At 39.6% G+C, this 19,367-nt stretch overlaps 1 protein-coding gene across 1 annotated transcript in view; it reads left to right on the top strand.

Annotated features, from left to right (window-relative positions):
* Positions 1-3,316: 3,316 nt before the first annotated feature.
* Positions 3,317-19,367, top strand: part of PAXBP1 (PAX3 and PAX7 binding protein 1) — a 32,554-nt gene continuing 16,503 nt past the window's right edge. The window contains exons 1-8 of the mRNA XM_065876275.1: positions 3,317-3,659; positions 5,100-5,228; positions 9,940-10,116; positions 11,674-11,895; positions 12,422-12,525; positions 13,439-13,656; positions 14,166-14,355; positions 17,923-18,046. Of these exons, the coding sequence (XP_065732347.1) occupies positions 3,317-3,659; positions 5,100-5,228; positions 9,940-10,116; positions 11,674-11,895; positions 12,422-12,525; positions 13,439-13,656; positions 14,166-14,355; positions 17,923-18,046 (1,507 nt within the window). The remainder of the gene's footprint in view (positions 3,660-5,099; positions 5,229-9,939; positions 10,117-11,673; positions 11,896-12,421; positions 12,526-13,438; positions 13,657-14,165; positions 14,356-17,922; positions 18,047-19,367) is intronic.

Genomic DNA, 19,367 nt, shown 5'->3' with positions numbered 1-19,367 from the left:
AGATAAAATAAACGATTTGGGAGGACTCATAGCTTTCACTACTTTTTAGTTTGCCAAATAAGTGTATAAAAACAAACAAACAGGGCTTCCCTGGTGGCGCAGTGGTTGAGAGTCCGCCTGCCGATGCAGGGGACACGGGTTCGCGCCCCGGTCCGGGAAGATCCCACATGCCGCGGAGCGGCTGGGCCCATGAGCCATGGCTGCTGAGCCTGCGCGTCCGGAGCCAGTGCTCCGCAATGGGAGAGGCCACAACAGTGAGAGGCCCGCGTACAGAAAAAAAAAAAAAAAACACACTACCATATACTATCATCATTATTTCATATAAGGAAAGAGATTTCAGTATCTTAACATGGAAAGAGAAAGACAGTCTCTGAATAAAGGACCATTTTTTCCCAAGAGAGGACATCTGGCTACTCTACATGAACAGACTGTTCTTACTCTTCTCATCTGGCAGCTGCCTAGGGAAAACTTCACAGGTTCATGGACCTGCATTTGGTAACTATCGTTCCAGACTATAGAGTCTGAGTTGGCAAACAAAACAAACAAAAGCGGTTTGCCTTTTTTGTCTGAATTTATGGGCCAGTTAACCCATGTTTAGTCACAATTTGGTGGAAAAAAAACACAACTAATCAGAATTATTGCTTGGAAAGATAACTTTAAAAAAGCACTGAACTAACTGATTGATTCAAACAAAATGATGGATATAAGAGTTCTTAGGAAGCAGTCTTTGTCTTCCCAGATACTAAAAGCACTCCAACATTAAATAGTGATACACACTTGGGACTTCCCTAGAGGTCCAGTGGTTAAGACTCTGAGCTTCCACCGCAGGAGGCTCGGGTTCAACCCCTGGTGTAGGAACTAAGATCCCACGTGCCATGCAGCATGGCCAAAAAAAAAAAAAAAAATAGTGATGACATACTGTATTCAATAAACAAATTAGTCAGTTTAATACTCAAAGCACAGAGCATTTTATAAAATAATTATTTTCATATAATATACTGGATGACAGGCAATTAAAGCAGCTACTCAGTTTCCGGAATTTAATTTCCACAGGGTCTATAACCTCTAGAAGGACCTCTGGCTTGCTTTGGCAGCAAGATAACTTCTAAGAGTTTAACTTTGCCCTTCAATTATCTGAATAGGTAGATTGTCAAAGTTATAAATACATGTTGTCTTTTCATTTGTTAGTTTGCTTTAAAATGACCAGTGGTCTCCTCTCTACCCATATTCAATCACCACTTGTACAGTGGAAGATCTTTTTGAGGTTTTAAGCCAAAATATTAACATAGTCCTTAAGTCCTCTGGACCTTGTCTTTGTTACCTCTACCCTAATCAAGTTACTGCAAATCTGTCTCTTGGCTCTGGAGCTGGTGTCTAGAGGCTGACCAGGCACAATTTGAATCTTTTGTGATAGGAATTGGAGTTCAATTTCACCAATGAAACACTGTTGGAATCAGAACTTAAATCAATGCTGAATAGCCAGAATATAAGAACTTAGAGTAATTTGAGTAGAATGGAAGCTAGATGTTATTAACGTTCCCTATTAACTGGAAGAAAATGTTACAGAGGATGCTCTCAGCCTAGATCATCTTGCCAGTTTCCAAAAGTGAGTGATGGGTGGGCAGATCTCAAATCCAATCAAAGAAAACCAGAAGCAGATGTGTATGATATAGAAATTCTTGAGCTTGGGATCTTTTTCAACTTGGAACTTAAATCTCAAGTGAAATTTTGACAGGATGGTGTAGGCAAGTAGGCACTTTGGTAGGAGTACAGACTGGCACAGCTGCTATAAAGAACTTAGAATTAGCCAAATTACAAACGCACATCTTTGGATTTAGCAATTCCACTTCTAGTTCATCCTACTAGTGACCATTTTTCGAAGCTTTTCATTGCAGCATTGATTATTACAGCAAGACTGGAAATAACAGCAATACCGATTTTTTAATGGGACTGGTTAAATAGATTATGGTACAGTCTAACCGTGGATCACTATGCACGTGGGTATTAGAAGAGACAACGTTTTATGAACAGATATGAACTGATCTCCAATTTATGTTAGACTAAAAATGCACTGTTTGCACATTGTGTAAAAAGGCTAATTCATAAAATATACATCTTTTCTTTTATGTTCATAGAATATCTCTGGAGGGTCATAAGAAACTTTTAACATTGCTGGTGAACTGGAAGGCTTCTAGAGATGGGTGGGCTTTTTTCACTATATGAATGAATGCCCCTTGTTACCTTTTGAATTTTGAGACAAGAAAATTCGCATATATGCACATAGGTGAAGGACAAGGCCCTACATTTGGTGGCACAATGAGAAAGCAGGTGAGTTCCACTTCAAAGTCAAATACCCGGTTCCGCCCTTGGCAGTTAAGATTGTTACTGTGTGACACAAGTCTGAAATGTGTCACAACCATCTCCAACCCTCAAGTCGATTTTTCCTTCCGTTTGTTTCTGAAATCAGCCAGGTTTCGGAACTGCTAGCAAACCTGGCATTCTTTCGAAAACACCAAAAACACTTTTGCTTTCGTTGTAACAGAGGGAAGGTGGCTAAAATATCAGGCCAAGGAACATTTTATCCTAAATGAGATTCAGTGTTTTTGAAAGTGCTCGATAGCCATAAAGCTGTAGAAATACGAAGTGCTACTCAGTAGAGTTAGTTATAATTATCATACCACACCTCAATGCAGTCTCGAGAGTAACATCCCACCCTCAGGATTGCACTTTCCCTCGCCAAACCTGGCTTCCCCTTCTGGCTCCGCCCCTCCTCCCTCCCCTCCTCCCTCCCCTCCTCCCTCCCCTCCCTCCCCTCCCTCCCCTCCTCCCTCCCCTCCTCCCTCCCCTCCTCCCTCCCCTCCTCCCTCCCCTCCTCCCTCCCCTCCTCCTTCCCCTCCTCCTCCTTCTCTATTTGCCCCTCCCTGCGCTTGGCGGGACGTTTCCCCGCGTGACTACGTAAGTGCAGAAGGCGCACTGCAGCTCCCTGGGCTGAGGGACAGCAGGGTTTACTCTGTCCTCTAATCTCTATGATCCTCTTTGTGACCCGTCGGATAGCACCGACGTCTCAGAGTTCCATGCCGATAATCCTCCACGCCGACAGAGGACAGTGCAAAAAGCTGATGTTCTCGCGAGAGGCGCGGAGTTCTCCCCAAGTACTGAGAGCGGGAGCGCAAGCGCGCTCAGGGGTGCACTGTCGCTGGAGGGAAGACGCGACTCGGCTGAAGCTTGGGGGGAGTGCGCGTGCGCCTTCGCGAGTTCTGCGCTGCCGGGGCCGCGGTGTGAGTGCCGGTGGGAGACGGACGTGCGGGCCGCGGGAATGTTCCGAAAGGCCCGGCGAGTGAACGTGCGTAAGCGGAATGACTCGGAGGAGGAGGAGCGAGAACGCGATGAGGAGCAGGAGCCGCCGCCGTTGCTGCCGCCGCCGGGCACCGGCGAAGAGCCGGGCCCCGGCGGCGGCGACAGGGCCCCCGGGGGGGAGTCGCTGCTGGGCCCGGGGCTGCCTCCGCCTTCCGCGCTGACCTCGGGCCCCGGGATTGAAGCCGGGGGCTGCTTCCCGGGAGGCGCGGAGCCCGGCAACGGGCTGAAGCCGCGCAAGAGGCCACGAGAGAACAAAGAGGTGCCCCGGGCCAGCCTGCTCAGCTTCCAGGATGAGGACGAAGGTAACCTTCGCGCTTCGACCTCCCAGATCCCGACATCCCTACCCCGCGCATCCACCTCGAGTCCCCGCATTCCCTGGGCTCCCAGCTTCAGCCCCCGGCAACGGAGCCTCTTCCCGCCCGACCCGCTGCACACTGTCCCCGCCTCCGGCCTTCTGCTCTGGCTGGGGACGTGTTCCCGCGCCGCCACCAGCCTTTTCTTAACTACCGCCTCCTTCTCACCGTCCTCCCGTGCATCTCCTATTCCTGGATCTCAGATCAGTCATTCTGGGTTTTTCAAGTGGAAATTCAGTGTTCCCTGTCCTGCTGCTTTTAACTGGCGGGTGTGTTTTAGGGAGAACTCGAGTCAGGTCCCCAGACTGCTCTTGGTACGTTCTCTGAGCCCTCTGTAGGTCACCGTGCCCACCCCTTTTGCCGTTCTCGTCCTGGTTAGACATCCTTGACCGGGAAGGCCGGGTGTGTAAGGAGTACTCGGTCTGGGAACAGACGTCCGGAGTTGAAACTCTGGTTCTGAGTCACCTGGGGCCAGTCCCTTGCGATCGCGGAGCCTCAGTTTATCCGTAAAAGTAAACAGGGGTACAGATGTGCGGCCTTCCTCGCATTGACATTTGGACAATGAAGAGAGAGAGTGTAATGGTATTTCAGGGCAGTTTATCCAGTCTGGTGTGAGGGGCCAGGCTACAGTGGATTTAGATTTCTGATCGTAAATGAGCCTTAAATCTTAAACCGTTTTACCTCCCGAATTGTTGAGTGTGTGTTTATATAACCCAAGTAAGTCCATGTTACGAAGCATCTCGATGCGGGATGCTTTCTTGTTTCCAGTAATAGGCAGTTTCTCTTTGGCTTTCCTGTTGTTTTTTATCTTAAGTTTGAGAGGAGTACAGGCACATTCTTGTTTTTAATGATACAGGGACAACTTGGCAAAGTGTTTGCGTTTGACTTTTAAAGTTTTCAAATCAAGGATGATGGATACGTCATCAAAACTTATTTTTGAGAAGTGATTAGCTCTCGGCTTAGTCTTGAAATAACAGTATGTCAGTTTGTGATGAATGTAGAGTTACTCGGATTTGACAGCTCTGTAAACTAGCACCTTTTGATTTTGGATGTTTTGTTTCGGACACCTTAATAATGTGATAATCAGGTGCTTTTTCAATGAATTTTTCTTCCTCCTGCAATAGATGATTCAAGGAAGACAGTAGGACACAGGAAAATTTTTTGCAGTTACATGTGTTTTGCCTTTTAAAAAGTCTCAAATTGGCATTATTCCAGATTAACTTATGAAGTTGACTCCGTTTTTGAGAACCTATTACAGATTTGAAATAATTTCAAGTTATGTAATGATTTGGCGTGTATGAGTATATATTTGGAAAAATTTGAAAGTTAGAATGGAAAACACTGTCTGAAAATGGTTACTACAGACTTCGTTTAATTTCTTTTTTTAAGAAAGTGAAGAAGTTTTCAAAGTGAAGAAATCAAGTTATAGCAAAAAGATAGTAAAATTGCTTAAGAAAGAATATAAAGAAGATCTTGAAAAATCGAAGATTAAGACAGAAATCAACTCATCAGCTGACAGTGAGTACCAAACGAATATGATTCTTTTGAAATGACAAAATGAAACTGTTTCTCACAGGGTTTGAATGGATTTGGTATATATAGTGAACTTGTTCAGTTGACTTTCTCGTTGTCAAGGGTACAAATTGAGTAACGATACAGTTCTTTTAATTATAACACAATTGCATTGTAAATGCATTTTTTAAAAAGACGGAACCACAGGAATGTTTCTGCTGCAATGACTAAATTGTCTCCCAATTTTCCTACTAGTGTTCCAACTGCTGTTGAACAGAGAAGGGAGGTTTCGCACTTAAACCTGAGATACAGGTTTATTCCTATTTGAAGGAGTGCTGTGCAAATTCCCGTACTTGTATTTTGTAGAGACAAGCTTTCGATTCCTTTGGTGTTATTTACACAGTTGGTTTAACTCTTAGAGAACTTTTAGGAATGCCCTAAGTCTAATGTTGATAATACTCCCATTCAGCAACCTTATCAGCTACACAGATAAAGACTCCTCAGTGTGTGGCCCCTGCCTGCGTTGTACAGACATCTCTCATGTCCTCTCACAATCTAAGTTAAAATTTTTAAGCAGTTATTTGTCCTTAGGAAAGTGGTTCCATTATAATATGCTAATATGACTGCAAGTGCTTTAGGGAAATATTTTTATTTTATGGAATTAAAGATAGAATTATTATTTCCCAGTTCTCCACTATGTGCTTAATGTGGAAAAGTATGTCCTTATATCTCAAATTTGCAATCTTATTTTGGAGACAGCATCACTTAAATGTATAACTGGACCCAGTATTTGGCAAAGTGTCCGGTGAAGGTTAACTACATTTTTTTTTAGAGGTGGGTGAAGGAATGCTTCCTAGATAAAGTGGAATTTGAAGCCGGCTTTTTGATAATTTAAATACCAAAGGCTAGGGGAGCTATGGGGATATTAAAGATTAATGTGACCTAGGCTGTTTTGGAAAAGAGCAAGTATGCCTGACAGGCCAGAGTAGACGATTTGTGGAGGAAGCGGAGGTTTAGGGTGAAAGGTACATTGCTGACAGAATGTGAAGGATGTTTACTATCTAGTAAGGGATTTAGGGTTGCTGTTTCAGTGGGCTGCAAGATGCCGACATGATGAATGCCTTTTGAAATCTTAACCTGGTGTTAGCATGCAGCATGGATTGGCACGGGGAGAGATTGGAGGCCTAAAGCAGTTTAAAAGCAAGGGCCAGCTTTAATCCATTAGTAGTGGGTTTAAAAAGGTCTCAGTTGAGCAAGACGGAGGCTTTTCCTGACTCAGTGGGAAATTGTGGATGAGTTAAAAATGTTTGCTGTGGGTGTGGGAAAAGAAATAGTAAAAGATGATATGAGAAGTATTGCAAGGGAAGAATTGGTAGACCTAATGTATGAGTCAGCTGTTGGATTTAAAAGAAATAGTCAGATTTGAGCTTTTGTGCCAGGTGACTGAGATAATAATTATGTATGATATACAGAAATAGGGAATGCAGGTGGGAGGAGGAGGGTTTTTAGGGGAACTGATTATTTTTGACTCTAGGAAGCTGCTTCATTTTTTCCAGATCTCTTGAGAACCAGCTGTGTACGATGAAATCGAACAAGGAAGGTCAGGAAAAGTGAGAACTGAGAGAGGACCATTTACTGTTGGGTTAAGAAATTGAAGCAAGTACAAGGTTTTTGAAGCCACCTTCTGTGACCTCTTCTATCTTCTACTTTCATATAACGGATTTCCTACTCACCCAATAACTCAATTAATGTCCTCCCCAAAGGTGGAGCCTCTGTGTTATATAGATCGTCATCCCTGAAGTGGTGGCGCTCTGTAGATCTGCTCATTCATCAAATCACAATCCCAGGCTTTTCCTACCCCAGCCCTCCTTAGACAGGCAGAGGTGCGTTACCTTGAAAACAAGGGTAGTATCAGTCTACTTTTGTGATATTCCTAAAATAATGAGTTTACCTTTAAACTTGAATTTGAGTGGAAACGGCCAGTGAAGAGTTGGAGATGTAGATTTAGATATGGTGCTCATTGAGGTGATAATTAAACCCAGAGTAAATGGAGTTGATGAGGGAGTAGCATAAAGGAAAAATTCCTGAGGACCAAAGACTTCTACCTGTAATAAGCATACATGTAGAGAAGAGGGTTTGCTGAAGAGATAAAAAGAATCATAAAGTCCAAAGGAGAAAAGATAGGAAAGTTTCAAGATGATGATTGTCAGTTGTGTGAAATAGTATCAGAAAGGTCAGGAAAAATAAGGGCTGAGGAAGGGCTATTGGCAGGGTTGCTGTGTTTTTTTCCGGAGGAGGGCATCTGGCAAAAGAGGCTAGTTTACTTGCCAAGCTCTGTGCCTGTTTGGAGGAAGGAACATCTTTTACTAAATTGCTCAGTGATACTGTACGAATTAGCCGTGGCTGCAGCCTTTGGGTTAGTTGGTGAGCTTGGAATGGGAGAAATCAAAGGCTGTTTGCCAGGGTTGAGGCATGCAAATTGGTGAGGAAGGGGTGGGTAGCAGCTCTGCACTGCTGCTTTGGGAAGTTTGGCAGAGGGAGAAGGAAAGGACGGTAGAGAAACAACTGGGATCAAGTAGAAGTTCTTTTGCTAAAGAGAAGCCTGTGTGTCTTTGTAGACAGAAGAGAGGAGAGGGAGAGCCTGACCCCCACCTCCTTTCAGATTATGTTAAACTCTGAATCTGTCCAAATGAGTTCACTTCCATTTTCAAATTTGGAGCAATCATAATTTCAGTTTATATATTCTTCATAATATTATGACCAAGAATTTTATCGCATTAATTTTTCAGTGTAGTTTGTTGTTTAAAATCATGTAATCATCCAAATGATACATAGTTAGACTACTATTAACTAGACTTCCATATATCAGTGTTTATTTCCTTGTGTTAAATGTATACTTATAAATAAAACAGCTGCAAACCTAAAAAAAAATCATTCAAAGTAGAGAGAATATTTGTGACAGCGAGTTTCTTAAAGTAGTAGTCAAAGAAATTGAGGCACAAAAGGAGCCTAGAAAAGGTTAGTTAGCATCTCTTTATAAAGCTGTCTGGAAGGATAATATATGACCAAGTAACAAAAATTCACCTGTCAGCCATGTTTCGGACTTGTATTTGCTCAATCACAAGCAAATACTTATCAACTTATTTGAAACACTGAATCTTTTGAAGTCTGCAGAAATCTTTATCTGGGCATATCTGATCTAGTAAACCTTCTTGTAGTTCTGTTTCGTCTATAAAAGCCATTGATGTAGTGTAGATTGAGAGCAGAAGGAAATGTGTAGTTCTTGACTACATCTATCTTTATACATCTGATTAAACTGAGTTTTAAAATCTCGTAGCCTTAGAAGTCACTTCAGAGGGAGGCTGTGGCTAACGAGGTAGGATGGTAAATTTAAAAAACCAAAGAGCCTTAAAGCAGAATGACCTAAATCTTCTCAGTAAAGCTGGGGGGCGGGGGGAGTCATTATCCCCAGCACTCTTCTTTAGGGAAGTAGAATATGGTTTGAGAAGAACTAAGAACTTTTGAAGCAGTTTTGGGGAGGGAGGGGAGCATGCTAGGGAAACAACAGAAGTTTATCTTTCATATTTAGAATGAACCTTCGTTTTACTCTTCCATTATATTCATGGTGCCTCTTGTGTGCATTGCCAGGTTCAGCGCTTCAAGGTGAAAAACACTGATTTTCTGAGTTTTGCCTGGGAAGGGTGTAATAGGACTATTTAGTTATAAGTAAAGTAAACCGTTTGGTGTGAAGTAAACCACTGTAACGGTCTTGAAACTGGCCTCGGGAATGGCCTGAGAACTAGAGAGCTCTCTCCTCTGTCCACGCGGCCAAGTACGGCTACTCCACCATTCCCTTCCTAGTTTGCATATGGTTTTTAGTGCCACCTAGTCTCTGTGTCCCAATTCCAGATTGCCAGAAAAATCAAGTTTAGTCACACATCCACTCTTAAACATTCAGTCTTGGCAATGGGGTCAGGGGCTTACACAGTGTAAATGTGACTTTTGGGTCTCAACCCTTCAGACGATGGGTGACAAATGGCTGTGAACTAAGACGATACCCCATAAAGTGTTCATTACAGAGAGGTTTATCTGGTCTGTAATCTTTGTTCTTGATAGAAAGCTGCCTCAAGTGGGCTTAGAGTTTAACGAAATACTGACATGTAAAGTGAAATAATGCTTCCAAGAGGTTTGAACAGTTACCTATGAGAGTTTAGAGGGAGAAACAGTTAGTTTTGATAAACTAGTAAGATTTTGATAAAATTAAAGGTAGCGAGCTTCCCTGGTGGCGCAGTGGTTGAGAGTCCGCCTGCCGATGCAGGGGACGCGGGTTCGTGCCCCGGTCCGGGAGGATCCCACGTGCCGCGGAGCGGCTGGGCCCCGTGAGCCACGGCCGCTGAGCCTGCGCGTCCGGAGCCTGTGCTCCCCAACGGGAGAGGCCACAACAGTGAGAGGCCCGCGTAGCGCAAAAAAAAAAAAAAAAAAATTAAAGGTAGCGATTGGGCAGGCCTCATGCATCCCTGCGTCCCCTGTATTGTTGTCCCCTCCCAATTGTGTTCATTGTGGTTATTCATTTTCACACATCAGTGGTTTTAGTTTTTTATAAACAATTAAAATAGTTCAGGCTTTAATGAATTGAGCCCATAATTGCATTAGAAGTGACTCCTTAATTTATGGATCTTGTTTTAGATATATTTTATTACTTTTTTCAAAAATGTAGGCGAACCTCCTTTGGACAAAACAGGTCATGTTAAGGACACCAGTCAAGAAGATGGAGTTATCATCAGTGAACACGGGGAAGATGAAATGGATATGGAAAGCGAGAAGGAGGAAGAAAAGCCAAAGGCTGCCGGAGCCTTTTCAAATGCTTTATCTTCTTTGAATGTTCTCCGTCCAGGTGTGTACTTGCAAATTCTCCTTAGAACTGAAGTAAGCCCTCAAGAATGAGCTGTCTGTAAAGGTGGTCGTTAAGGAAGGAGTTAGCAAAGTGGTGTTTCTTATGACATCCCTCTTTGAAGCCAGGTTGTTTCATTTTGCAAATACAGAAAGTAAGAAAACGAGAAACTTCCCAAATTTCCAAGTTCATTCTCAGACAGGCCGTTTTATTATCAAAGCAAATGTAGGGCTTCAGGTAAATGGTACTAAAGTCCTTCTTTTATGTATTTCAGATTAAGATTTTAACTTTTTTAAGAACTGCTACCAAAAGCAATTGCTGCTAGTTTTATGTTCACACTTTTTTTTTCTTTAACTTTTATAGAAATAATTTGTAGATATATTCACTGGCTAATCAGCTTTTGAATAAAGAAATGCTTAGTAGGCAAATTTAAATTATGAAGAGGAACCATTTAACTCATTATATAATCTAAAAATACTTATTCTGTGGGAATTCCCTAGCACTTTCACTGCTGTGGGCCGGGGTTCAATCCCTGGTCGGGGAACTAATATCCCACAGGCTGCGCAGGGTGGCCAAAAAATAATAATAAATTAAAAAAAAATAAAAATGCTTACTCTGGGTTTGCAAAGTTGTGAAAAGTTATGTGTACGGTTCTAGTAGCATTCTAATTGGTACAGTCTTTATGGGAAGCAGTTGGACAATATGAATCAGTAGATTTCAAATGTTCTTAGTCTTTGACCCTGTAATTCCATAGCGAGAAATTTATCCAAGGGAATAACGTTCTTATTGCAACGTTATTTGCAATGAGCAACATTTAGAAAATGTCTAGCAGGAGAGGAGTGGCTTAGTAAGTTAAGGTGCATTTACATGATGGGATATTACATAGCTGTTTAAATAACAATTTGAAGAGTAGCAAGGCATTAGTTTTTACTGTAGGTGAAAATGTCAATTAATTTGATTATGTAGTAGATTATGCTTTATTGAGTGAGTGTTGTAAACCACTAAAAATTATGTTTATGCAGAACAACATGGGAAAAAGCTTATGTTTTAATATGAAGAAAAAATTAGATACAGAATTATATATTCAGTGTGCTTACAGGTCAACTGAAAACTATTTGCAAGAGAAATATACTCTAGATCTAATAGTGTTTTTTAGCGTGGAGGATTGTAGATACCTTTTTTGTTTTTATTTGTTTTCTGGTTCAGTAATAAATGTGATTTTATTGCTTTCGTCTACTTCTTAAAAATGAAAAAATATAGCATTAAAATAAAAGTGCTTTGGTGGATTTTCCCTTACCCCCTTTCCTGTACATATTGCCATTATACATATTTTTTAGTTTCCCTAGCGACTTTTACTTTCATTTACACTAAACTAAAAATAAATCAGTTGTTTTGCAGGCGCAGTTTGGGAAGGGGGGCGGGGATGCCAGCAGATAACATTAGAGCATCACTGTGACAAGGTTGTCTTGAGGAGATTCACTTATCTTTCATATTTTCAAGAAAATAGAAACTTTATTCCCTACTATTGCATAGTTTATAATCCTCACCATTTGTTTCCAGGAGAAATTCCAGATGCAGCTTTTATACACGCTGCAAGGAAGAAGCGTCAGATGGCCCGGGAATTGGGAGATCTCACTCCTCATGACGGTGAGCCTGGTAAAGGCCGCCTTGTTAGAGAAGACGAGAATGATGCCAGTGACGATGAAGACGATGATGAGAAACGCCGCATCGTTTTTTCTGTGAAAGAAAAATCACAAAGACAGAAAATTGCGGAGGAGATAGGTAACTTGATTTAATGGGACAGTAAGCCTGTTTCATTGCTATTAACTATAATTTGATACTACAATCAACTAAAAAGTACCTATACTTATTTAACTATGTTTAATGTTAGAGAACTTTTCTTGCTTGGGTGCAAGTGTCTTATTGGAATGTTTTGAAAAGTGTAGCATGATTTTGGTAGCTAGTGTTTGTTGAGCACTGTGTGACCAGTATTGCGCTAAGCACGTAACATACATAAATATATGTAATTGGCTCTTCATTCTTAGGAGGCATTAGGTTTCCAGCGGTTAGGAAACCTATCTGAGGTTTTAATTGTTACATTGATACTGCCTTTTGCTTAAGGTATGCTGTGTGTTAAAACAAGCAAAAGCAGAAGTATCAAATGCGGGAGAGATCATAATAGACATTTTAACTTCAGTAAGATTGAGTTAATGCCAATAGTTTTGCTTGATTTTTGTGAAATATCAGGGTAGCATCTCTTCCCCCGCTGTTTTTTTGGAATTATTTACTTTGCTGCTCTTGGCTATAGGTATTGAGGGGAGTGATGATGATGCTTTAGTAACTGGAGAACAAGATGAAGAGCTCAGCCGATGGGAACAGGAGCAGATAAGAAAAGGAATTAATATCCCTCAGGTAAGAACCGAAGAATTAAACTTCAAAAATTTTAAAAAAAGAAATTAAAAAAAACTTTAGCTTATTTTGTTAAAGTAAAAACACATTGCACATTGAATTGATCCTTTGTCATTCATTCAAGTAACGTAATGAGGAAAATTATATAAAGTTATGTATCCAGTAAGCTGTTAGAAGAAGCTATATTATATATTGCCTTTTACCATCCAAATGATGGAAGAATTTCTGGTTTCTTAGGTAACTGTTTCTCTCTCTAACTGTTCCTTCAGCCGGCAGCACCAGCATCATATGGAAGCTTGTTAGAAATGCAAATTCTCACCCTCCCGAGTGAGACCTAGTGAATGAGAAACCCTGGGGGTGGGGCCCTGCCATCTGTTTAACAAGTCCTCTGGGTGATTCTGTTGCTCTTAAAGCTTGGAAACCACTGTACAGATAAGGTGTTCCTTTCCTATAGAGCTCACTTTTTTCTGACTTTAAAAATTATTTTGTAGAAGATGGATTTCTCAGGAATGCAAAAATCTTATTGTAGATGAAAAATACCTTCCTCAATAGTTGTAACAATTTATTTTATAGAAGTAAGTAGTACAGTGGAAATACCACATAAAACTTTTTTGGTTGCTAGTGTTTTGACACAATTTAATGTCCCTAACTCTAAACTTCTTTATTATTGTTTCCCCGCAAGTTACTAGAAATGAATCCAGTAATCGCATAGGACTAGAAATGAATCCAGCCCTACTTTTATCTGATTTTGAGGAGCTCTGCAATTACTTATTTTAGTTACATACTATTTGGAAAATGGGTGTAGTTTTTATTGTTAGTGGGTTTTTTTGTTTGTTTGTTTAACACTAAAGGCATGGGATTTTTCTTTTCATAGTTTCAGCTACTAGTTTTAATATACATCCCATTTCTTTTCTAGGTTCAAGCAAGTCAGCCCACTGAAGTGAACATGTACTACCAGAACACTTACCAGACAATGCCTTACGGTTCATCCTATGGCATTCCTTATAGCTACACAGCCTACGGACCATCCGATGCCAAATCTCAAAAAACAGATAATACAGTCCCTTTCAAAACTCCCAGTAATGAGATGACTCCCGTTACTATTGATTTGGTAAAGAAACAGCTTAAAGACAGGTAGGGCAGATCAACTTCTTAAAGACCTGTCCTCTAGCTTTCCGTTCCCTCAGGCAACATGTAGTCTGGGGTAGCAGATGCAGAATATCGGCAAAGAAGATTCACTGGCCTGTCTTCAAAAGCTAAACCGAAGACGACTTCATACTTTGTTCTGCTACCTTCTTGGATTACTTCTGTGGAAGCCTCGAAAAGTTTTTAAAAATACCACTCCGTGATCTTGTTGAAGACAGTTCTGAATTTGCACCTCTTGGACTCTGAAAAAGTGTAGTCAAGATATGGGGGGAAAAACGAAACAGTGAGATTTTGGTTAGCCCACCAAATAACTTTATATGACGTCTGTAAACTGCTGTTTTTTTGAGGAAAAGAGCAGTACAGATGAAAAGATCCACTCCAAGCATTTTTATATTCTAATAGTGGAACTGAATGCGTTATTATAAATATTGCAAGAGTCCTGACAGCATAGACTTTCAGATGTAAATGTGTTATATTTATCCTTTTCTGTTCTTAAGGTTGGACTCCATGAAAGAACTGCACAAAACAAATCGACAGCAGCATGAGAAACATCTGCAAAGCCGAGTGGACTCCACCAGGGCTATTGAAAGATTAGAAGGGTCTTCTGGGGGTATTGGTGAACGGTATAAATTTTTGCAAGAAATGCGAGGGTATGTCCAAGACTTGCTTGAGTGTTTCAGTGAAAAGGTAAGAATGCAAAAATATTAATCTCTTTGAATAAGGCAAAATTAAGGAGGTCTAGATTTCTATATTTCTCAGAAAATATCCACTGAATTCAACTTTAGAAGTGACGAAAAGTCATGCTTCATTTTCTCCACTTCATTAACAACCTTCTATCATGGGGTAATCTAGTGCCTTGTAGAAAACAAAAAAAGATAATTCAAAGCATATTTAAATAAGACTTTGGCAAATCCTGCCTTAATTTAATGGTAGATTATTGGCCTGTCCTGAATTATTAAAATATAAGGGACTCATGAAATTTTCTTTTTTATGGTTCAGATCTAAACTTGCCTTTAAACTGTTTCTACAAGTAGTTCCAAATATGCCTAAAGTTGCAATATTTTATTAGCTTTTTTTTACCCTAGATAAAGTTGATTGCCATTGCTGCTAATAGCTTTCATCTAAATAAGCCTGTGCTTTATCCATTTCAGAAACCATTCATGGGCCATAATTTCTGTTAAGGTCTCATTTCTTCCAAGTTCATTTTTTTTAGTATGACAGTCAGTTGGCACAATTATTTGCATCCTACTGTATCATTTGTTTGCATTTTTTGTTAGCTGCCCGCAGAATCCTCTTCTCAAACAGCCTTTTAATTGATTTTTCTTTAAGATAAATGTTGTTGTTTGATGCATTGGTTTATAGGCATTTGTGGACTTCACAGCCTTTTCTTTAAAAAAAAAAGTAAAATCATGGTGCTTTTGAATATCCTGTCTCTATAAACTTGCAAGTGATACAGGATAAGAAGGCACATTTTCTGTTATTCTTGGCCATATGAATTAGCATAGAATCGGTAAGCATACAGTATTTTAACTTTTTATTATCTCCGTTGATTACTTCAGTATCTTAAGGCCAAAGGCTGGCTAAAGAACAGTGCCAAACTGAGTCTTCCAAATGGATCTTAATGGTTCCAGCCAGTCTGGTCAGATCCACCAAGTCTTCTCTGAAGGATTCATGTTCTTGTCCTTATCACCTGATTTCTGGAGAAGCAGCTACATTCTAAACTATGATATCCCTTGTGGCAGATCTGTGGCTTAGGGTGACAAATACAGGGGTGAGAAAGAAACATAGGTTTGACTGCAGAGGGGCTGGAGTCAAGAGGAGAAGTGGACATAAATGTCGGACCTGGCAGTTGTGTCCTTCCTACTAATAAAGCCCTTATGAGCCCAGGGGACATGGTGCCGGGAGCAGGTCTAATAACCTTTTGTGACTAGAGAAAGGATCTCTGTCTTAAACCATACTTTGTAAGTGAGATTTGTCCCCGTGGAGCTTTTTCTTGAAGTATCTGGGTCTTTGCTTTGGAACTTACTTGAGTAAACTTACACGCTTGTAATTGCAAACTGAACTCTTAAAAAAAATATCGACAGTAATATGATCAACTAGATTGTACCATTCTTGAGTTAAAGAGACTAGTAGAATATCTGGTTCATATAGTTTTCAATTGCTTACTCTTTTAAAAACACTTAGTAGTGTACTTTATCTCTCCTTGATTACCCTGTTCCTAGGGACGTATCCCTCAGACTGTGCTGATACGTTTTTACAGAGTCACTTAGATAAATGTTTATGGAGCAGATCTTAAACCGTATCTATTATATAGTGACTACAGTTTAATTAAAAGAGAAGTAGATAATTCCCTTTTAAAGATGAGTCTTTCATTTTTGACAGTTTCATATGCATTTGATTTTATTGAGTCTGCTGCTGAGTTAATAATGTCATAAGTTGTCATTTTGGAAATACTGCGGAATAATTGAATAGATTTGAATATTCATTCCAGTTATACTATAAAAATATTGTTTCAGGGTAAGACCATCAAAATAGAAACATTCTTTTGTTTTCTTCTCTTTTGTTATAAAAGTTCAAGTGGTTTTAAACTTAGATTTTTAATTATTCTGCAGATTATTTTAACTTTACATTGTTTTGTTTTCCTGCCGTCATCTTCCTTCTGTGTTCTTTGTCTTAAATTTGGCCTTGAAATAATGATAGTCAATAACAATTTCCAGTTTGGAGAGGGTAAAGAAATTGTCATGGTGCGCTCTTGAGATAAATTAGTATTGTTAAGAAACATGAATGAGAGCCGAAAATGTGTTTTAGGGCTTTTATTCTCAGTAGAATTTTCTCTGGGCTTTGTTAAAAGGCATTTTAATTACCTAAACAGGAAAATCACGTTATCGGAATTTTAACTATAAATTGAGTAATTAAGGTTCTGTCTGATGCAACCTCAGGCGTGCAGCTCTTAGAGGAGTGTTAATAGTCTCCAGGACTAAAGGAATGCATAGGTACATTTGTCTTTAGTCCTGCTCAGTTTGAAAACATGAGGGGGTAGGTAAGTGTAAGTCACAATAATATGACAGTAATTGCTTCAGAAATCGATTCTAGTTAATTTTAGAGTCTGTGGGCTCAGCTCATATCACCAAGATAATCAGTGCAGATTTGGGGACATTGTTGCCCGTGGTGTGGCATATTAAAAAATAAAATAACTCCATCAGCTTGACCTTTCTGTGAACATTGGCTGCTTTTGCAATGGGATCATGCAAGTGTATAAAATTGCTTTTATTACAGACATCTTTGTATTCCACCTGCCTTTTTTTATTTTCCATTTACAGTCTGTTCAGTTCAGGATGCTGCTATAACACTTGGTGCCAGTGTTCCCAAACTCTAATGTGTTTTTTCATTTGCACTAACCATCAGGAAACTAGAATTTCTGGTTTCCTCAGGTATGTGTAGTGGTTGTTAGCATTTGTGAAAGTTTCATAGCATTTGGTTATAGCATAGGTATTTATAAAGAGAACGTTTTCTGGCTTTTCCTTTTAAGTTAGGTCTCATTCCGTAAGCTTTTTGTATTCCATATGAACCAAGTGGATGCTTAGCTGTGCCTATTAACCTGGAAAAATTTGTTGACTTCGTAAACTGACAATTTATGCAAAGAATTTTATTATTTTACTTACAAATATGGAGAAATTTAAACATTTGATAGGAAGAGAAGAACTTTCTGAGTTTTACATAGATTGATTTTAGACAGGTTAGTGATAGCTAGAAATTTTATTCACCATATTAATGTAAATGAATGCAGTTCACGTTTTAAATGTGTAATAAAGCCACAAAGGTGCCATTGCATCTTTTGGTATTACACAGCAATAATGGTTTATTTTAAACTACAGAAATTGGCAAGGGAGATCATGCTGCTAGAAAGTTAAAAATGGACTTTTAAAAAGGACTTTCAAGTACTTTATTCTAAAAGAAGCACTAAAATTTCTGACAATTCTTTACTCGCTCTCTTTACTAATGTTAAAGTGTTTACCCTAACCAAACTTCTGCTCCAATAACTAGGCACTGGACATTATAGCTCCATATACGGAATAAAAGAAGAATGGTGTTTCCCAGAAATCATAAAACTGAATTACTATTTGTGTTTCATTGAGAGTTCATGATTATTCTGTCCAGAGGGCACTTTTTCAGAAATCCGGAAATAATATGGAACCCTCAAATATATAAGCAGCCGAGGAGTTTGGTGTTACGGAGTGTGTTGTATTTTTACAGGTGCCACTGATTAATGAACTTGAATCAGCAATACATCAGCTGTACAAACAGCGAGCTTCCCGCCTTGTCCAAAGACGACAAGATGATATTAAAGATGAATCTTCGGAGTTTTCAAGCCATTCAAGTCAGTCCATCTTGAAGGTTTTTATTATTCATTAAACAACCTTGTTTACTTAGTGCATCCTAATTGAAAATTAGACGTCTCAGAGCATTTTTTCTTTTTAAAGAAACAAATTTCCTTGCTCTTGTGTCAGGTAGATCTAAAATTAGCATGTGCTTGGATTGTGTTTAAGAAAATATAGCTTTGCGAAGGAACTCAAATCATGTACTAATATTCTATCGATCTTATTCTTCTTTGGGCATTCTTTCATTCCTTATAGTAAAGACATCATCAGTATTTTATCTTAAAACCAGTACCTATTTGGCCCTAACTGATTTTCCCCCCATTTTAACACCAATACAAATGCTGTTGTTGATCACAACAAAGGTTTTGAGTTAGGGGCTGGGAAATTCTGTATGGGAGAGGGGGCTTTATTACATAACAAATGATACAACTCCAAGATTAGGGGAGTTTTGAGCTTCACCCCTTAGATAAAGCAACATTTTTTATATTTAAAATTTTTTTGTATTTTCTAGTTTGCCTCATATAGTGGGGTTTTTTTTTAGTAAGTCAGTTGGTGCCTACACTTTTTGAAATTTTAGTGTAAAAATTTGGAGATTTAATTTATATTCCTTTCATTATGATATGTGTTATGGAAAACCAAAATTAATTGGAAACCTCTTATTAAATAGTTGAGCTGAAATTCTTTAACCAGACGTTTTAAACATTTTAATTATGCTTTTTCATTGCCCTCTATATTCTTGGGTGCTGTAATAGGAATTTTCCTACATTGGATTTCTCATGGCTTCTTTTGTCATCTCTTCGGTCCCTATGTCAGCAGTTCTTAAATGGAAGTGTACATCAGAATTACCCATGATATTAATTTAAAATGCGGATTTCTTGGTCCTGTCCCCAGAGATTCTTGCCAGGTCTTGGATGGTGTCCAGTAATCTGCATATTAAACAACCACGCCAGGTGTTCCAAGTGTAGAGGGCCCTGTAATTCTTTCTGAAAACAATGCTTTGTCATATAGTGTGTCCTCTAAATTAGAGAGACATTGAATCCCTGAGAAAGCATTCTTCTGTGTGCTGGATGGGTTTTGGAGCATCGTAAAGAGGTGGTAACATGGCCGTCAGATGAGTCAGACTCAGATGTAAGCCACATGAATGGCTTTGACCTTCTGTTTTTGCCATACACGTTTAAATTGGATTAGTGCCATCTGGGGCACCTAAATAACTAATGCATCCCGCCCAAATCACTTTTGATCCAGACAGAACCAGATTTCTGGGGCAAAGTACAGGTAATCATTGTACCTATGACGGGAAGTAATTTCCTTTTAAGTTAA

This window comes from Phocoena phocoena, chromosome 4 (assembly GCF_963924675.1).
Source record: "Phocoena phocoena chromosome 4, mPhoPho1.1, whole genome shotgun sequence".
In the NCBI taxonomy this organism is placed as follows: Eukaryota; Metazoa; Chordata; class Mammalia; order Artiodactyla; family Phocoenidae; genus Phocoena; species Phocoena phocoena.
Note: the sequence above shows the minus strand (reverse complement) of the source record. Positions and strands in the feature narration are given on the sequence as shown.